Source organism: Nycticebus coucang, chromosome 21, assembly GCF_027406575.1.
Source record: "Nycticebus coucang isolate mNycCou1 chromosome 21, mNycCou1.pri, whole genome shotgun sequence".
Classification (NCBI taxonomy): Eukaryota; Metazoa; Chordata; class Mammalia; order Primates; family Lorisidae; genus Nycticebus; species Nycticebus coucang.
In genome coordinates, this window is record NC_069800.1 from 26273324 (window position 1) to 26293058 (window position 19735).

At 49.2% G+C, this 19735-nt stretch overlaps 1 protein-coding gene across 1 annotated transcript in view; it reads left to right on the forward strand.

Annotated features, from left to right (window-relative positions):
* The first annotated feature begins 656 nt into the window (after positions 1-656).
* The window catches only part of JAG1 (jagged canonical Notch ligand 1), a 37388-nt gene continuing 18309 nt past the window's right edge, over positions 657-19735 (forward strand). Inside the window, exons 1-5 of the mRNA XM_053574050.1 lie at positions 657-1218; positions 1682-1987; positions 10585-10636; positions 16544-16798; positions 18704-18764. Coding sequence (XP_053430025.1) covers positions 1138-1218; positions 1682-1987; positions 10585-10636; positions 16544-16798; positions 18704-18764 — 755 coding nt within the window. The 5' untranslated portion in view covers positions 657-1137. The remainder of the gene's footprint in view (positions 1219-1681; positions 1988-10584; positions 10637-16543; positions 16799-18703; positions 18765-19735) is intronic.

The following is a 19735-nucleotide window of genomic DNA, read 5'->3' on the forward strand; positions in this document are numbered from 1 at the left end:
CTGGGAATCCTCCCAGGCTCCGCAGACTCAGCTCTAGGAGGGGGAGGGGCGCGGCCCAGGCTTCCCCTCGAATCTGCGGCGAGTCTGGCTCCAGGAAAGTTTTTCAAAGTTCCCAACAGCGTCTGCCCAGGTCGCCTCCGCGGGGACAGCAGACGGCGGCAAACGCGCCAGCCTCGCCGCCGCCGCCGCCTCTGCCGCCAGCAGAAAGCTCAGGGCGGCTTGCTCGCGGGAAGCGGGCCGGCCCTCCTCTCCTGGGGCGAAAGCCGCAGCTGACGCAGGCAGCTCGGAAGGCGGAAGCTGCCCTGCTGCAACCGCTCCGCCAGCGCCCCGGCGCCTACACCTGGGCCCTAGACGTGCGGGCAAAGATGCCCGGCCCGGGGCGCTCGAGGGGCAGTTCCTCGCTGGGGAACATCCCAGAATAGCGATTCGTTCCCGCTTGGCCCAAATATCCAGCAGGCGGGGGTCTGCGTGGGGCCCTTAGTGGTCTACACAGCCCAGCACGTCCCTGAGCCCCCACTCCCTTCCAACTTCCTCCCCGCAGTCCCCGCTGCCCATCAACGTGAAGGGGAGGAGCATGTTCTGGTGGTCACGCCCCTTATGAATATTAATAAGCGCGCATGCGCCCTGCTAGGCGTGCTGGGTAGAGGTGGCCAGCCCGGGCCGCGACGGCCAGACGGGCTCTCTGGGTCCCTCTCCGAGAGCCGGGCGGGCACGCGTCATTGTGTTACCTGCGATCGGCTCGCGAGCTAGGCTCGTTTTTTTTTAATCTTCCCTCCCACCCCCTTTCTGTGCAGCTGATCTGAAAGGAAATAAAAGGCTGCACATAATCATAATAATAAAAGAAGGGGAGCGCTAGAGAAGGAAAGAAAGCCGGGAGGTGGAAGAGGAGGGGAGCGCCTCAAAGGAGCTATCAGAATAATAAAAGGAGGCCGGGCTCTTTGCCTTCTGGAACCGGCCGCTCTTGAAAGAGCTTTTGAAAACTCGTGTTGTTTTCCAGTCGTGCATGCTCCAATCGGCGGAGTATATTAGAGCCGGGACGCGGCGGCCGCAGGGGCAGCGGCGACGGCAGCACCGGCGGGAGTACCAGCGCGAGCAGCAGCAGCGGCGTCCCGAGTACCCGTGGCGCGCGGCGCAGCGATGCGGTCCCCAGGGACGCGCGGCCGGCCCGGGTGCCCCCTGAGCCTCCTGCTCGCCCTACTCTGTGCCCTGCGAGCCAAGGTAGGAACCTCTTTCCGGTCTTCGCTCCTGGCGATCCTCTCCTTTTTCTCGCTGCTCCCTGGACGCTGGTGGTTGAGCCCCACGAGTAGGCTCGGGAGCCCTCGGGCGCCCGATTCCCGGGCTTGGCCACTGCGCCAAGAGGCTGCACCTGGGCTGAGCGCGCCAATTCCCCCTTGGGAGCCCTGGCCCTCCTAAGTGTGGGTCCTCCAGGCGGGACAGTGGCGCCTTCGCTCAAATCTTGTCCCCCTCGGGTAGTCGTCAGACTTCTACCTCACACTTGGTTTTATTTTATTTTATTTTTTCCGGCCCCAGAAACACACCGAGTCCTTGAAGTTAGTTTTGCAAAATAATTTTCACTTGGAGCCGAGGGCTCGTCGGGGCGGGCGGGGAGGGAAGTCGCCCCCTTCGCAATTGAGGAAAGCAGTTTTCTCCCGCGCTGACCTGCTCCCTCCCTCTCCGGCAGGTGTGCGGGGCCTCGGGTCAGTTCGAGTTGGAGATCTTGTCTATGCAGAACGTGAACGGGGAGCTGCAGAACGGGAACTGCTGCGGCGGCGCCCGGAACCCGGGAGACCGCAAGTGCACCCGGGACGAATGTGACACGTACTTCAAAGTGTGCCTCAAGGAGTATCAGTCCCGCGTCACGGCCGGGGGCCCCTGCAGCTTTGGCTCAGGGTCTACGCCTGTCATCGGGGGCAACACCTTCAACCTCAAGGCCGGCCGCATCAACGACCGCAACCGCATCGTGTTGCCCTTCAGTTTCGCCTGGCCGGTGAGTGACCGCCTGAGGGGAGGAGGCTGGGCACAGACTTGAACCCGCGCCTGGCGGAGCCCTGCTTTCCCTTAAGAGAGAGATTTAAATGGCCTGGGCTTGAAATGAAACTTAGGCGCTAAGAGGGAAAAAGTCTCTCGAGGCGGCGGGTTAGGGAGCCAAGCCTCTACTTAGAACTCGGCAGGACCAGCTGAGGCGGGTCCCATTCTCGCTATTTCCTTAGCGCGCCAAAGTGGGGACCCCAGAAGGGATCGTAGGTCCCAAACTCCCAGGAAAACTGGCTTAAACATGCAACTTGCAGTTCCCAGCGTGGATCCCCCCGCGCGACGCCCCCCAGCCGGGAGATCGTTGTAGCTGATTTCTATAACCAATGAAACCTGTGTGCCATGGAAGGCGACTCGGCGCGGTTCTGGCTTACGAACACTGTCCAAATTGGCAACCTCCCCTTTCCCGTGAACGGCCTGGAGGGCGGGTGTGTCCTTCCTGGAGGGTGTGGGGGGAGTCCGTTTCCCGCTGCTCCCCGGGAGATGTTGGTGTTTGCGGAGGCACTCTCGGGGCTGTGCTCAAGGGCCCGGGGGCGGCCGCCGCTGGGGGGGTTCTCTGGGGCCTCGCACCCTGCCAGCCCCTTCCTGCCCCCGCCCCCGCGTGGTGTAACTCTTGTGGCCTCACTTCCAGTGGTTCTCCGGGCTCTGGAACAGCTGTGTTTGCAAACTTCCCCGGGAAGGGCGGGCGGGCGCAAGGCCCGGCAAGGCTTTGGGGACAGTGCCAAGGCTTGGAAGGGGCGACTTCCCGGAGGTAAGGCCTGCGGATAGGAGTGCATAGACCCCCACCCCCTACACCGCCCCCAAATCAGCTCCAGGCCCAGGCCCAGCTGGCAGACCCTGAAGCAGAGGCCCTTGCAACATCCCAAAATGGGTGGAAGGAAGATGGGTGCGATTGCAGAAGGAGAGGAAAGGGAAATGTTGGGGGTGTGCCCTCCGCCTGGCTCCCTCTGTCCAAGAGGCATGACTCATTGCCAGGACTGGGGCTTGGCCCAGTCTGTGCCTGGAGAGTGGGTGTTGGGGGGGGTGGTGCTCCGTACCCCCGAGGATTGCCTTCCACCACCACGTGCTCTGATGGGGCGCACTCTGCTGCCTCCTGTCCGTGGGCTTAGGCTGTGATTCGCAGCGCTGGGAGGAGAGGAACCCAGAGAGGGTCTGGCTAGGTTTGTGTGGCTTCGGGTGGCTCTTAACGTGCACGTTTATAGCAGCTGTCATTATAAAGTGCCCTCTGCATGGATGAGATAAGACAGTTATCAAAACATGACATTAAAAGGGTCTTTATATTTTAAAAAACTGAAAACACCATGTGGTTTGTGAAGTTCTCTTGAGGTCCAAAGGCTGTTTCTGTCTTGGGATTTCATTTTTAGAAAGTGTTTATCTTGTTTGTTAATCCCCTATTAGGGAGAACTTTAAGCTAAAGAGGGTGGCCACCTTTAAATCTGGCTGGGCCCAAGCTGACCACGAATGCTGACTGCCCTTGAATGTGTGTTTGGAGTTCAGGGGGAAGGGGCCTGCAGGTGGTTCCACCCTCTGGAGGATCAGTCTGGAGCCCCTCGCTTTTCACAAGACCATAAAAGGAATCTTATTAGTGATGTGGAAAAGCAGCAGCCTGGCTGAGGTTTATTTTGAAGAATAGGGTCAGAGGATGGCTTGATTAAACCAGGCAGGCTTACTCCCTAGGCTGGCTGGGAGAAAGTGACCTAGAAGGTGTGTCTGTCCCTTTTTGACACTTGGCCAGAGAGTCATCTGTGGAAAAGGAGCAGCAATGCTGTGGGAGGGTAGCAGAGGCACTTGATTTGCATTGCCCCACGGGTCACCAGCCATGAAAACTCTCCACTTTTCTAGTGGGGGAACACTGAGAATGTGGTTCTTTTGAAGTTGAGCCAAATGTGTGTATCACTCATAAACAGGTCTCCACCCAGCTGCCCCAAAAAGGCCTCCTGTGAAACATAAGCTTTACTTCCCAAGAGAAATTAGAGTTTAGGTGTATTTTATTTTTCTGAATGTGGTTGGAGAATCATGACAGTCCATAACTTTCAAGAATGATTCCAGGGTGAGTGTAAAAGTTAACTGAGAGCACTTAGGTTAGCTCAGCAAGCGTTGAAGTAGGGAGCACAGCTTCATTTAGTTTGGCAATTAACTATTAAGTGTGAGTTTCTTGAATAGGTCATAACTGACACAGAATTCAAAGGTAATAAAAGAAAAGGATATAGGGGCTTAAAAAAAAAAAACCCTCCAAATCACCTTAGACTCCCAGCCACCTAAGCTCCCAACCTCTAGGCAGCAGCAATTACCATTTGTGAGTGATTTGCTGACGCTGGAAGAGCTAGGGTGCAGAGAGCAGGGGTAGGTCTGTATAGAAGGTCATGTAATTCCTGCCTTTTGTTTGGAATTATGACCCCAATCAAGCAACTAATCATGTTCTGGAGAGGAAGAAGAGGAAATGATTTGGTCAGATATGAAATGCAATCCACATTCCAATGTGCACATCAGTCTTTGTAGAGGTGCTCCTGCCTGCCGCGTCGTAGCTAAGTACGCCCACTTGGCGTCCTTTGCTCCAGCCCTGGTCTTGTGGTAGCTGCTCTGAGGGGCTTGACTGATTTGATTCCCAGATTGGGGGGCCAAGTGATAAGAAAATAATTGTGAGAGGTAATTGGGCTTAACAAAAAATGCTTTGGGAATAACCACTTATAAATCACTAAAATGGTTAATTTCCACCTCCCCAAATTACTGCTAAATCCCAGTGGTGCCTGCTTATTAAAAATGCATTAGGGTAATTACCACTACCCATCCTCAAAAGCTTTTTGGGAGCCTCAGAACTCCAGTTAGCTATATTGTTGGACTGGTGGCCCTGGAATATAATGACTCTAGGGAAACTCTGGGGGAAGCAGTTGGGGTATCTGGATCATTAGCCTCATATTTAAATACCAGTGACCCTATTAATAGATTTGCTGAGATCACCTTAATTTTTTTTTTTTTTTTTTTTTAGAAAAATCCAATGAAATGTGATTCTTGCATATAAGAAATGCCAGCTTTGGCCCCCTTGACACTTAAGCCTCCATGAGCAGTTGCTGGGGAGTTGGGAGTTCAACTGCCATGATATTAGTCACAGAACGTAATTGTCTAGTCCTTGTCTTTTATGCCTTCTGTCTTTTTCTGGTTCCTGAGCTTCTGTAGAAATGGTGTGGGCGTGTGGAAGGCAGTGGGATGGGCTCTCAACTGAGCTGGCTTCTGCCTGCAGCCAGGATCTGCAACCTGTCTGTGTGGTCAGCATGTATACAAACAGTGCACGCTTAGAGCAATGGACTTTTTGCATGCAGAAAAAATACCTTTTGCCCTAAGAAACTTGCCTCAAGCAAGCGAGGAATTGACGTGTCTGCATTACATCACTAGGATTGAGGGAAAGCAGAGCTATGCTTGAGCTTTTTGAAAGGGTTACAATCTGCAGAATGGCTGCTCCCAAAATGGAATCCCTATTCCAGGTACTTGGTTTCTAATATATAGGTGGCCGTAGAGTAAATTGCACATGATTTTAAATTGCGCAAGAACTTTATGTGTGTATATATATTTTTGTCTTGCAGGTATAACCTTTTCATTTTCCTTGCTGTGTTGTTACTTAGCACCTTATTCAAACCTTTAGTACTTAAATGAGTTTGTAACCCAAGAGTTCTATACTCACAATTCTACAGGGAATTAAACATCTTAGAAAGCATTGAATTTTTTGGCAAAGGAGTTATTGGGGAAGTTGAGTGGGTAAAAAGTCAGCAGCAACTTATAAGCATGTCACCTCCCAGAACACCAGCAGTCTGAATGCTGCCTAAAATCTTTACACCAAAACGTGGTGCCGGACAGCACTTGTGGCTCAAAGGGGTAGGGTGCTGGCCCCATATGCTGGAGGTGGCAGGTTCAAACCCAGCCCTGGTCAAAAAGTGCAAAAAAACCCCCAAAATGTGGTGCCTTCAGGGACCTTTCAGTTAGGAGGTATGTGGGAAGTTTAGCATGGAGAAAGTGATTCACAAAACGGCTTTCATGTTTCTGCTCTGAAAACAGGAATGCACATAGAGGCCTTGGTCAGGTTCCTAGCATCCCCTAGCCCCATTGCAGAAGGAAAGCCAGAAGTTGGTCCCAGTATCACACTGGAAAGATTTCTTATAAGAGTGCATAATCTCTTGATGTGCATACAGTTAGCATTGTTGTCCATAAATGCAAATGTTCCTATGAATTCTCTCTTGATAGATTTCTAGAGGCATGTTCCTGGACCACCACCCCCACCAAGAAGAAACCTCTAAGGATAAGGCTTCAAGCTGCTGAGAGAAGTGACACTTGGCTCCAGCTCTTAAATATATTTTTTTAATGGAATAATACAAACTTTGTCTTCCAATTGTTGGAAGATGTATTGGATGCGTGGAAAGTGGCAATTTCAGAATCATGGTAGAAATGGAGGCCAGTCTTGGGTTCAGAACTGTCTCACCTTTGCTTTGATGCATAGGGCCGAGTGGCTGTGTTGTGCCTGCCTAGGTGGTTTCTGATCACAGTAGACCACAGAAACCTTATGGCCAATTTCTATGGTATCAATGACTTCTGCCATTGGTGTAGTGGTGTGCAGGAAAGCAGCTACACACAGTGGCTCCCAGTGGTTGAATGGGTACATAAAGAGTCAGACCTTTAGCGTCCTCTACCAGCTCAGCCCAGTTTTCATGCAGTTTTGGTAAATAAGTAGAAAGGCTTCTTGTTCGGGCTTGCTCTGTGTGAACCAGACTGTTGTGGTTGGCTGGCTTCTTGGTATTCTATCTATTAACCTTGCCACCCTTTTGTAACTGGTGCATTTAATTATCAGTGGGATGCTTTTCAAATAGGTAAGGGTAATGCTGGGAGAGGAGGTGGGGGCATCTCATTGAGAGTCTCAAATCTGGATGTGAGCTTTGGTGCCCCTTGGTGAGCCTTTGAGGTGGGCTTTGATGAGGAAATCATCCTTTGTTACCAGATCGGGCTCTATTGACATGTCAAGCCCTGCAGACTTGATTGCTTTCTATGGCTAAAGTCTTAGCTTAGGTGTTGTAAGTTAGTTGTCCTTTCTTTTGTCACCTGGCCAAAACCCCGTGATAGGTAAATCATGTGCACAAGTAGGTGTAAGTGTGCCCACATGTGGGCTCTCTGGAACCTTTTGTGTTTAATATGTTTTGTGACTGGAATATTTTTATACTCTGGCCACCCAGACACAGGCAGGACAATAGAGTTGGCCAGATTGACTGAAGTGAGGATTATGGAGAATAATGGGGCCTCTCCAAAAATAATGCTAATACAGGGCAAGCGACAGGAAACAACAGTTGAATCAGCAGGGCACAGGGCCCCCGACGGACCAGGGGCTGACTGACTTCGCACAATGGCCGGGTTGGCATGTCGGGCATTCCCAGGATGTGCGTGCTGCTGGCGGGGCTGCCTGTCGCTGCAGCCTGGGGTTTTGGACGCCCCACGCGTGCCGTTTGGATGGTGATTTGTTTGTGTCCATCAGCTTGGCAGGAGGGGAGGCAGCCGCTTCTCTGGGCTTGGTATGGCTGTCACTGTTGCCAGGAAAAGGAAGCTCCCAGCTGCCAACACAATTACCTTTGTTTCTTACATCCCCCTTTCTTAATGTGGCAATTAAGTGCTTACCGCTCTGCCCAGTGCCAAGGTAACCGCCAGTAGAGCGGGACAGAGCTGAGAACGCAACCCTGGAGCTGCAGCCTGTGCGCAGGGCAGGAGGCGGCATGGGGGATCTGGCCTTGGTGGGGGGCACCTCTGTGGCCCTGGGCTGCCTTGGGGCTTTGATGCCAATACTCTCCTCAAAGGTAAAATTCTACGGAAGTCTCCCAAAAAGCAATTTGGAAAGCTGAATATTCCCCTTTGACGCCACAGGAGAAGGGGAATCCACCATTGGGTTGCCAGGTTTCCCTGCGCCTGGGGCTGGGAAGGGAGAGACATAACTTACTTTGTTATGAATATCTAACTTCCCATCCTTCCTGCTTTGCCCCATCAGAGGCTTAGTTTTATAGTTCTAAACCTAGGTATTTGCTAATTCTTTTTTTGTCTGGTTTTTGGTATGAACCTGTTGAGTTTGAACACTTGCCTTCCTGGGCCTGGGGGGCTCTGCCTCTGCTGGGGGTGAGATTTGTAGTAGCTGATTGGGTGTGACTGGAGCATCAAGATAACTGATTTTTGGCTTGATGGTCTGAGGTTGATGGCATGAGCAGCACACGCTCTGGGGTCTCAGTGTCTGGATGTATGTTTGGGGATGCACAGAGGTCAGGCATAGGCCTGGGAAAAATTACAGCTCCCTAGCAACTAATAATCATTGCCAAATTATCTTGATTGTTGATCTATAGTGTGGGGATGGAGTGGGAGGTGGTGAGAGTGCCTTCTAATAGGAGCCTTGGAGGGAAAGACTCCCTTCTTCTGAAGGCTTCTCCTGCCCCAGGAGAGACCAATCCTGGAACCCTAACCCCACTCCCTGAAGAGGTCCTGGCTTTTTACCATCACTGAAACTTCCTGCCCTCACTGCATCTCTACTCCTGAAAAAAAGAAAGCCATGTCTGGAAAATGGCACGAAGACAAAACCCTAAACCCCCAGCTACTATGGCTGTGTGCTGTTCTTTTGCCTGAAGGTGGGGTGGTGTTGGTTAGCAGCTTCTGAGGTCTTCCCAGCTCTGGTGAGGATGAGCCCAGTGGACTGCCTGGTCTTCCAAGTTCTTGTGCAAGACCTAAGGATGGTTTCCTCCTTCCTCTGTGGGTATTAAGCAGAGTTAATGCTGCCATCCCAGCTCAGTCCCAGGCACTTTCCCTGGCAGTGGGGTTTGTGGGTATTCTGTGTTTAGCGCTTGTGCAAACCTGTCACAACTCCTGGTATCAATGCATTTAATCAGAGGATTAATTACACCAATATTGTTGAAGTGAAGGATGTGGGCCTCAACGTGACCAGAGCATGAAGGGCTTAATTATACAGAATCAGCCACACATCTGGCCTCATTTAGACTTGGCTCTCGCCTCAAATCAGTAGAGAAATATAATTTGCTGCTGTTAAGGAAGAGTCCTATAATTTGCAGGAAGTCCTAGGAAACTTAAAGAGGCTGTAAATAAGGTATAACTTTCACTAATAAAATATTAATGACAACAACAATGGATTTGGACCTGTGGCCACTAACAGGAGAGGGCTGGGTATGTGCCCTGGCTTGCCCGGTTTTGCTTGCTTTTCTGAACATTTTCCCACAGTTATCAGTGAACGAAATGGAATCCTACTCTGCTTTGAGTATGAAACATATTTCGGCTGAATTCCAAGGCAGGGTCTATCACAAGATATTTTTATATTCCGAGACAACCTGCTGTGTCACTGTGAGAGCAGTAAGCTGGCCTCGAGTTATGAATGAAACTTGGCGCCCCCCCCCCCTTTTCTCTTGTGCTTTTACCTTCTAAGTGCCTTCCCCTGGCAGCAGTGTGCTGCTGATGGCTATTTAATATATGCTACTATTTCCAAAGGGTGGGTTTGTGATGGTGGCAAGGCAGGAATGCTTCAATGGGGTCACGTTTCTTTTCTCTCCACCTGCCTTGGGTTTACTTCTCCAGCAGTGAGATGGCAAAGGGTTTATTTATACCTTTAGTGTTTTGTAAAACTTGACTTTACAGTAAATTATAAATGAAGACTGACGTAAAAGGGGGGTTGCTAGTAGCTTGAGTCTTGGGGGGTAGGAGGAGTTGTAATTTTGAGTTACGCCTGGAAGATAAAATGTGGCTTCGATAGAATAGGTGGCATCTTGCCAGTATCCAGGGAATCTGTTTAGTTAGTGGACTCTGATTATTCCTGGAATGTTAGCTCTTACTAACAGATAGTTCATCAATAAATATAACCCGTGGGTATGTGGTTATTTCTCCCTTTGTACTTTCTTCCCCAGGATCTGTGCCCCCACCCCACTGCCCAAGTGAGGTTTCTGCCTTTGTCTTCCTAAGTCTCTCTGCATCTGCCCCCTCCTGTTTCCTAGAGTTACCTGATACTTGTGGGAGCCAGGATGGTCTCACACAGACAGAGCTTTCAAAGGGGTTCTGAAAGGAAAAGGGGGCCTCCCTGGGGACCGCCCCACCAGGGCCCAATGTGTAACCTTAGCAATATCCCTCAGTCCAAATACCTGGTTAGGTTAGGTTGGAATAATTTCTTTGTGTGGCTCCCCCCTTCCCCCCTTCACGCACTAGGGTTGGGATCTGGAAAGTTTTGGAAAACTCTATGCTAAGCATTCCCATATTGGGAGGTGGCATTTCCTGAACATGACTTTGGGCCACCTGCATGCATGTTGACACTTGTGGGCTCCTGCCAGGTGAAAGGAGTCATTTGTCAACTTAAGGAGAATGCTGAAAAGGAAGGGGAGCTGGTTTGGATGTGAACACCTGAAACTGCATTGTGACAGCCAATAGAATTTTCATTTTGGCTTTATGGTTTTGGTTGGGAAGAATACTAGGAGGCCAGGGAAGTGCACCCCTGGAGAGCTGACCCTGATTTCGGAATTACTAAGCTCCTTTCTGTCTGTCTTGCAGAGGTCCTACACACTGCTCGTGGAGGCGTGGGATTCCAGCAATGACACTGCTCGTAAGTATCACGATGGACTGACAGGTGGAAGGCTAAGCCATCAGAGCTGGAGCTGTCTCCTCAGTACTTAGGAGAACTTCTGCCACCTACTGCTATCTGTTGTCCCCCTGGCCAATTCCCCACCTCCATAGCCAACCCATCAAAGGAATCTATTCCTTGACTTCCCCTAGAATTTTACCTTGGAATATTAAGTGGCCAGAACAGTCTCCCAGTTAACTCAGCCCCTGGTTATGAAACCTAGATTATCTTCAGGATAGAGATCTTAATGGTTTTACAACTTTAAAACTGTGTAGACTGCTAAAGGATCAAAATAGTGACTTTTTAAAAGTCCATTTAAACTTTAAGCGAGCATTTAATCTCTCATCAGAAAGATAAAGCCATAAAGGTGGCACTCGGCTCTAAAGACCGACCTTGAATTTCACTCGGTGAGCAGGTGAGCTTCAAGCCTGTCCGGGTTTCCCACACCGGGCACGACAAACCTTCCATTGAGCTGTAGAGCCATTCCCTGCCTTGTCCCCTTCTGAAAGATGGCTCTGTTTTCAGCACAGGTTGCCTTACAGGACTGTGAGGGGTGGGTTTTGGTAGAGAAGCCATGGAGGGTGTGTTTGGAAAGGCAGCCATCTGGCTTAAAGAGGTAGTCTTGCTTTTTGATTAGGACTCAAAAGAATTATTTTCCTTTATGAGCCAGAACTCCGAGTTGCCTTTTTGCCAGTAGGGTCTGAGTGGTTGTCATTGGAAAACTTGATTCACACCGAAAATCTCTGGGGCTGTGTGTGAGGAAGAGTTGATCTAACTTCTTGTCTGAATGTCTGATTCCTTTTGCTTTTCTATATGACTGATCCTTTTTTGTGTGTTTTCACTGCTAAGAACATTTTTTCCCTTTGCCTTGCCTTGTTCCTGATTCTGAGTATGGTGCATGCCTGGTGTGGGTGCAGTGAGGGCTGGGTGTGTGCCCAGTGGGACGCTTCCAGCTGTGGTGGCACATTGGGCCACTCAGGGCTACGGAGTCATTGCTGCACCCAGGTGTGCCAGGGGCTCCCAGGCTGTTTGAGTCACCCCCCTTCCTTTGACATCTCCAGTCCAGTTCTTTGAAGTCTTCCCTGCCTGAAAGGGGGCCTTATGAAAGTGTAGGAGCCAACCCTTCTTCTCTGAGGGGCATCCCTGTCCCCACTGCACGGGTAGGTGGTGGCAGCAGAGGGGCTTTGCCAGCCTTGGTTGTGGCTCGTGCCAGTCAGGGTCATAGACACCTGGTTGTTCTCCCCTCCCAACTCTGACACAAACATTAAGAATTGTGTGAGCTTTATGTCACTGTGACCTGCTTACAATGGTAACTAAGCATTAGGAAGATGAGGTGGGGAGGGGAAAGAAATGGGCTTTCCTGATATTCTGAAGTAGGCACGGTGTTCTTCCCTTTCAAACCATCCTGGTGGAGTGAACATTTTTGAGGTTGTCATTATGATGCTCGTTAGGGACCTGTGAGAGACCCTTTAGCATCCATGGCCCCTTTCCTGGACTTTCCATGGCCCCACAGGTCAGGGACCTATAACCCTAGGAAGCCAGTGCCCATCCAGGCCTGTCCACTATTGTCTGCATTTCCAGGTAGCCCCATTTTAGGGTTCTGTGATGTTTCATCTCTTACAGGTGGAGGGGGGTGGGGAAGAGGACAGTAACTGAATTGCTGGAAGGGCAACAAAGAAAATTGAGGTAGGAATAAAGTGCTTTCTGACCTTTGGGAGAGAGGAGTTGACACAAAGTCATGGGATGCCCATGGCAGGATGCTGAAGTTCACTTGGTAAACCCTGATGTGGGAAGGGAGGGGGTGGGTTTGGTGGGAGCGGTCCATCCACTTGCCTATTCAGCCTCTTTTGCGATGCTTCCAAGGAAACTTAGCCTCAATCCATTCAAAACCAAACTTGGGATCCTTCCTCTCCAAAAGCTGTCCTCTCCCTAGGGTCTTTTCCGGGTGACTAGCAGGAGTATTTGAACACCCAGTGTCATAGCCAGAAATCTGGGCATGCTCACTGTGCTTCCTCCTTCCCGCCAGTTCTTCCTTCGGCTCTTGCCGCATCCTGCCGTCTCCCCACCACTTCCTGGCCAGGTCACTGCTCATGGCTGTACTATTAGCAGCCACTATTAGTCTGCCGACATCTGCTTTGGTCCACCTCTGGTGCTTCCTCCGTTCTTCGGCCTTCCTGGTTTTTTCAGAGCATAGCATTTGATTGTCACACATACTATAAGAAGCCAACCATTTGGTGGCTTCCTGTTGCTCTTGGGACAGATCTTCAGGTGGCTTGCAAAGCCTGCCTCCTGTTTCCCTCCTGGCACTGTCTTATGCACCAAGCTGTCATTCATTGTATCCTTAACCTTGCCCATCCTCAAATGCATCATGTTCTCTGCTGCCTCAGGACCTTTGCATATGCTATTGGCTCTGCCTGGGATGTTTTGCTTCTTGTTCTTTACTGTCAGCCCCTCCCAATGGACTTCACTTCACGAGGGCAGAAGCCGAAGAGCCCAGAGGGAGTTGGCTGCTATTTGGGACCCAAGCAAGTTGTAAACATCATGGCTTTGGGTCTATATCAGAGGCAGAGCCCTGAGTAGGGGGGCAGAATTTCTAACATCACTTGTGAAGTAAAACCTTACTTATAAGCTGACCCTGGCCCAGATGAAGCCCAGGTGCTGTTCATGTGTTAGCAAGTGCTGTGTAAGGCTGGCCCTCTGCCGTCAGCCTTCCATAGTCTTTTCCACAGTATTTGAGGATCTGGATTTCTAGTTCTTCCCCATAGTGAATGTTTCAGTTTACAGTGGTGCTTAATAAATACATAAACATAAACAGGTGCACAGAAGACCAGGTTTTCCTTACAGCTTAGCCTTCTTTTTTTGTTTGGAGGTGGAGTCTCCCATGCTGTCACCCTGGGTAGAGTGCTATGGTGTCATCATAGCACACAGCAGCCTCAAACACTTAGGCTCAAGCCATCCTCCTGCCTCAGCCTCCTGAGTAGCTAGGACTACAGGTACCCGCTGTGAGGCCCAGCTAGTTTTTCTATTTTTAGTAGAGATGGGGTTTTGCTCTTGCTGAAGCTGGTCTCAAACTCCTGAGCTCAAGTGATCCTCTCACCTTGGCCTCCCAGAGTGCTAGGATTACAGGCCTGAGTGCCTGGCCATAGCTTAGCCTTCTTGGCTGTGGGGCCTATTTGGTTTTCCGGTTGGCGTAGTCCTAGGGTTGTGCTGAGACTCACTCCTTGTCACCTCCCTCTTTGGCTTGCAAGGCCATGGGGGGTGCTTCATGATCCACCTTCATGCTGTTGGGGATCACAGCGGGGCATGATAATATCCTTGTCCAAGCTCAAGACCAGCTTGCCTAGTGAACTGCCCTAGGTTCTGTCACAGAGCCCCAAGCCGAGGGGAAGCACAATTCAGGCATCTTTGGAAGAAGCAGACAGTAGACTGTTGCTCTTTGTGACCCAGACATTCTCAGCTCCTTGCTGTGAATTTCCTTATGTGGCTCCCTTAGTTCCATGGAGGATTCTGGAGTGAGCATCTTCAGCGTTTCCTGGAAATCAGTAGGAAGCATGCTGAGCCACTGAGAAGCACGTGTCTGTCTGTACCCTCAGGATCGCCCTGTTTGTCTGAACTGTTTGTTGTCGATACTAATCTGAGAGAAGTTGGGAGCCTTTGAGCCATAGCTAGTGTGTCTAAACAACTGCTTAATGAAGATCTCATAATCACGTGCTAATAGCGCACTATGCATTTTAACTGAACCAGCAGAGCAAACACCCAGTTAATGGAGAGACATTTTTGTCATTCCTTGGCCCATGTTTATTTGCAAAAACTAAAGTGAGGTGTTATCTGCAAGTGGTTCTGTCCGTGCTGGGGTGTAGGCCTGCAGGTGTGTGGGCTTGTTCCGGGCTTGTCTTGCCCACCTGACAGTTCAAGAACCCCAGAGGGTGAACACCAGAGCTGTGTTGGAAGTGGAACGTGTGGTTGAAACCACCCAGGAGTCCTCTTGGTCACCTGCAGGGCTTGCCTGGCTCTGTAAAGGAGCCCAGGGCCTAGACAAACAGCAGCGTGGGTGGGTAAGAATCACAAAGAGGTTGTGAGTATCCAAATTCTGTCTCTAAGATGGCCTTGAATTTCACAAGGCGGTGAAGGGTTGGTGCTGGCAGGTTTAAGAAAACAAACACAGAACCCAGTTGCTGTGCTGACTTAGCACCTTGTTCCCTTTTCAGATCTCTCCCCTGAACTCCTGGCACCTGACAGGAGCTATTTTTGTACCTGTCTTTTCTCTCAGACTAGATTATAAGTGACCTCAGGGCAGGGACCCTTTCTTACTAAGAGCTGCTTGAGTTCAAGGTGTTGGCTTTTCCTTGGTGAACATTTTTTTAAGGGCTACAACTTAGTTTTGGCGCAAACAAAAAAAACTTGGGGCAAATTATTTTCCTATTTGCCTTCTGGTCCGAGGAGAAAGATAATAGGCATCAAGTTTACGATGTTGCTATTTAAATGCTGGATTAAAAGGTAGTTATGTTAACAATTTTTAAAACAGTAATTCAGTGGCAGGGTATGGTGGCTTACGACTGTAAATCCTAGCACTCTGGGAGGCTGGGGCAGGGGATTGCTTGAGTTCAGGAGTTTGAGACCAGCCTGAGCAAGAGACAGACCCTGTCTCTTAAACAAAAAGCTAGCTAGGTGTTGTGGAAGGCACCTGTAATTCCAGCTACTTGGGAGGCTGAGGCAAAAGGATGTCTTGAGCCCAAGAGTTTGAGGTTGCTGTAAGCTATGACACCATAGCACCACACCAGGAAAAAAACCTGTAACTCAATCTATTCCTTGGCTTCCAGCAAAGACTTTTGAAATGGACAAAGCTTTTCTAAACAGGACATGCGTTAAAACCAGAAAAGACTCTAACCTTTATCTGGAATAATGTTTCTAGAGCAGCATTCCATAAAGGGCTACCCTCTTAATACGTGAGCTTTTGCAAGTCAGTATGACAGTGTAATAGAAAAGTTGTCAGGGAAGAGTTGCAAGTTCACAAGAATAAATACAAATGGCTTTATAAATACCAGAAAGGGTGCTCACGAACGCTTAAGTGCTAATTAAACAAAAGATACCTCTTCACCTATTAGCCATAGATCAGAAGGTTTGATAATACAGAGCTGGCACTGGTGTTGGGAAATGCAATTTCCTGTGCTGGTGGGAGGATGAACTGACAGGTGGTTAGGATGGTCCGTGGACAGAAGTGGGTTGCATGTTGGTTATGCTCTCTTGGATTCAGCACTAGAAACATCTATTTCTAGCTGCTGCAATCACACAGGCAGGTATATTCAAGGATGCTTGCTATGGTTTCGTTTAATAGTAAGAGGCCCAGGCTCGGCACCTGTAGCTCAGTGAGTAGGGCGCTGGCCATATACACTGAGGCTGGCAGGTTCGAGTCCAGCCCGGGCCTGCTAAACAGCAATGACAACCTGCAACCAAAAAATAGCTGGGTGTTGTGGCGGGCGCCTGTAGTCCCAGCTACTTGGGAGGCTGAGGCAAGAGAATCGCTTAAGCCCAAGAGTTTGAGGTTGCTGCGAGCTGTAATGCCATGACACTTTATTGAGGGCAGTATAGTGAGATTCTGTCTCAAAAAAACAAATAAACAAAAAACAGTAAGTGGCCCAAACAATCCGAATGCTTCTATGTCAGGGACCAGGTAGATTGTTTATTGATATTTCAAGATGATGAGATACTGCGCTACCCACCAAGAGGGTGGATAAGTAGTAATGGGAGAGGCATGAACTTTTTCATATTTCACTTTTTCACACAGCTGTTTGAATTGTACCATGCACATGTTTTTATTATTTTTTTTAAACCTAGCCAATATGGTCAGGGAGATGTGATGTTAACACGATCTATCGCCTTTGCCTCTAGAACCTGACAACATTATTGAAAAGGCTTCTCACTCAGGCATGATCAACCCCAGCCGGCAGTGGCAGACATTGAAGCAGAACACGGGGGTCGCCCACTTTGAGTATCAGATCCGGGTCACCTGTGACGACTACTACTACGGCTTTGGCTGCAATAAGTTCTGCCGCCCCAGAGATGACTTCTTTGGACACTACGCCTGTGACCAGAATGGCAACAAGACTTGTGTGGAAGGCTGGACAGGCCCTGAGTGTAACAAAGGTGCGTGCACAGGAGTGTGCTGGGTAGGTCAGCCGGCCCTGAGTGCCAGCAGTCAGGTAGCACGGGGCATTCTCAGGCAGGGGGGAATTTTGGCAGCTGTCCTAGGCCTGAAGCATATGAAGGTTCTGGAGGTAAAGGAAGTGGTTGCTGCCCTCTCGTGCAGGTCCTCGAGATTGGCTGGTGTCCCTACCCCCAGCTGCAGTGAGTGTTGGCCGCTATAAGCTCACAGCTGCTCCTTCTCCAGGGAGTTGTCCTTGGCCCAGCCAGGGTCGCTCTGTGCCCTTGCTCAGTCAGCTGACATAGGGGCACAGAAGCCATCCCCCTGTGCCTGGACACTGATGCAGCACTCATTGCAGAGCCTCCCCTGGGGTCAGGCTGAAGCCAGAGTCCAGCTGAGACCGCTGACTGCTCTCCTGCCCTGTCTGCTTCCCTCAGTCCCTTTCTCCTGGGCCTGAATCCCCTGCTCAGGCTATGCTTCTGAGGACCCGACCCCAAACAGTTGCCAAATGGGACTGGGTTAGCCCAGTTGATATCTGAACGGTCAGTGCTGTAGGAAATGCCAGGCCCTGAGCTCCAGGGGGCCTTGAGCACATTTTCACTGGGCACCTTGTAGGGGGGGTTGAATGGTCAGCCCAGGCTGCTCCCCTCCTTCCTGCAGGATTGGACTCTCAGAGTCCTGGTTCTGTCTGCTGTCCCAGCTCCTTCTGGAACTTAGTGATGCCAAATCATAGCAACTTGAAGGGTGATTCTAGTTAACCATATAGTATCCCTTTATGGACTCTGCTTATTTTATATGATCATTATAGGTTAACTCTTCCATGATAAATTCAAATTTATTTATTTTAATTTCAGGTTAATGTGAAGGTATAAATAACCAGGTCACAATATTTGAATTTGTTAGAGTCCATCTTTTAGTTGTTTCCCGCACCCAAAAGGTGTGCCATACACCCCTACATTTTGCCCATTAAGTGGGAGCACCCCTACATCTTGTACCCTCCCTCATTCCCCCTTCTCCCTCTTGAAATGAAATGAGTGATAAACTCAAATTTAAAAGTGAATTTTTGAATTGTGGTAGGAGAAATAGGGCATGGGAGAAGGAATTTGCAGGTCTCCTGGGCAATGCTTCTTTCTTAAATAACTGGAGACAAGAGGTTATAAAGGATGACATTTCAGGAATTAAATCATTCCTATTTTAAGTAGTTAGAGTTTAAAAAAAAAAAAATCAGTGACAATTACCTAAATTACCTAATACTTAGTTTTAGGTTTTGTTTTTTTCTTTTTAAGCATCAGTTCAATGTTTTCTTTTCCAATGAAGTAGAGAATTGCTTTGCAAGGAGACTTGACTAAAATCTCAGTGGATCTGGCCTCTGGATTAGCCTGCCCAGTGAAGCCCGCCTGGTTTGGTTCTGTTGGCCACATGGGATTTTTGAATCCAGGCGTTTTGGAGGTTTTAAGGAGGCTGAGGCTCATCTGAATGAGCTGTCATGGGGGAGAGTGGGTGGGTTGGGGAAGGATTATCTATATCTTTTTTTTTTTTTTTTTTTCTTTCCCTTTGGATTGAAGGGGGTGTGGGTAGGGTGGGAACTGACCAAGCTGCACTCAAGGAGCCAGGATAGCTATTGTTCAGAGAGGCTGAATGAAAGTCCCCTGCCCCCATCAACTTGCATATGTTTTTGTCCTCAAACTATCATGTTAGAGGATCTATTAGCATAGCCTTGAAGCTGGGTTTTTTTGGGCCCCCTCCTGTCTTCCTCTCCTTACAGTGGACTTTATATGAGATCTTTTTAAAGTCATGGATTTTGTGGGCTTAATGTACTAGGCCATTCTCATGATGGTGGCGGTGCAAGGAACAGGCAGCGTGTTGACACATCCTTCTGTGGTTTTTGTTTTTTTGTTTTTTTACAGCTATTTGCCGACAGGGCTGCAGTCTCAAGCATGGGTCTTGCAAACTCCCGGGTGACTGCAGGTAAATGACTAAACTGGTTTTTTTGTGACTTCTTAGAAAAGTTTTCCTTTGATGTAAGAGAGGGACTGACTTTATTGTGAATATGTCTCTTTCTTTGGAGAACAAGAAAGCTTTAAAAAAAAATTCAGATAGGCACATCCGAAGCTTATTAAATTATGCCAGCTGTCTGGTGGAATGCATACACCACTTCTCTCTTGGAATAAAAAAAGTAATAATAAACTCTTCTGGGCACAGCCAGTGACTTTATGTATTAACTGTTCTGTAAATTGTAAAAAAGCCCAGATTTTATAATCTTAAAGCGCTAATGGGCTAGAAGAGAAATGTGGGTTTGTTTCTCTGAGTCGCTTTCCTCCTCCACTCAGTTTCCTCTCTTGGCCCCTTCCCCCACCTTTCCCATCAATAGGAGAAAGTCCAGCATTCTTTAGAATGGGATTAGTACAATCTCCTGGCCCCTTTGCAGGCAGGAGCTGGGCTGGTGCTGAGAGGTTAATGGCTGCCCTGGAATCTTGTCAGTTGAGCCTGATGAATGTAGACTTTTGCTGCTGCCTTTGAAGTCCGTTCTTTTATGGTCCGAGAACAATGCAGAAGCCAAACAGAGACCTACCCTGACCACTTCACGATTATGGGTTCTGGAACTTCTTGGAATTTATATCAGACTAATTTGGGAAAGGATTGTTTCAGGAAATATTGTTGATGTCTGTAGCATTTTGATAGCCTTAGGCTTTATTCTCCTTCTCCAGAAGGAGATTCACAGATTGAATGTGACACTCAGTGGACCCTTTGGGCTTGTCACTTTTGGCCCAAAAGCTCTCTAACTTGAGCAGAAGGAAGCTTATGAAACAGTCTAAACCAGCACTTCTCCAACTAATATGTTGTTTAGGTCTCTTATTAAAACCCAGATCCTGTGGCTGGGCAAGGTGGCCTGTAATCCTAGCACTCTGGGAAGCCGAGGCAGGTGGATTGCTTGAACT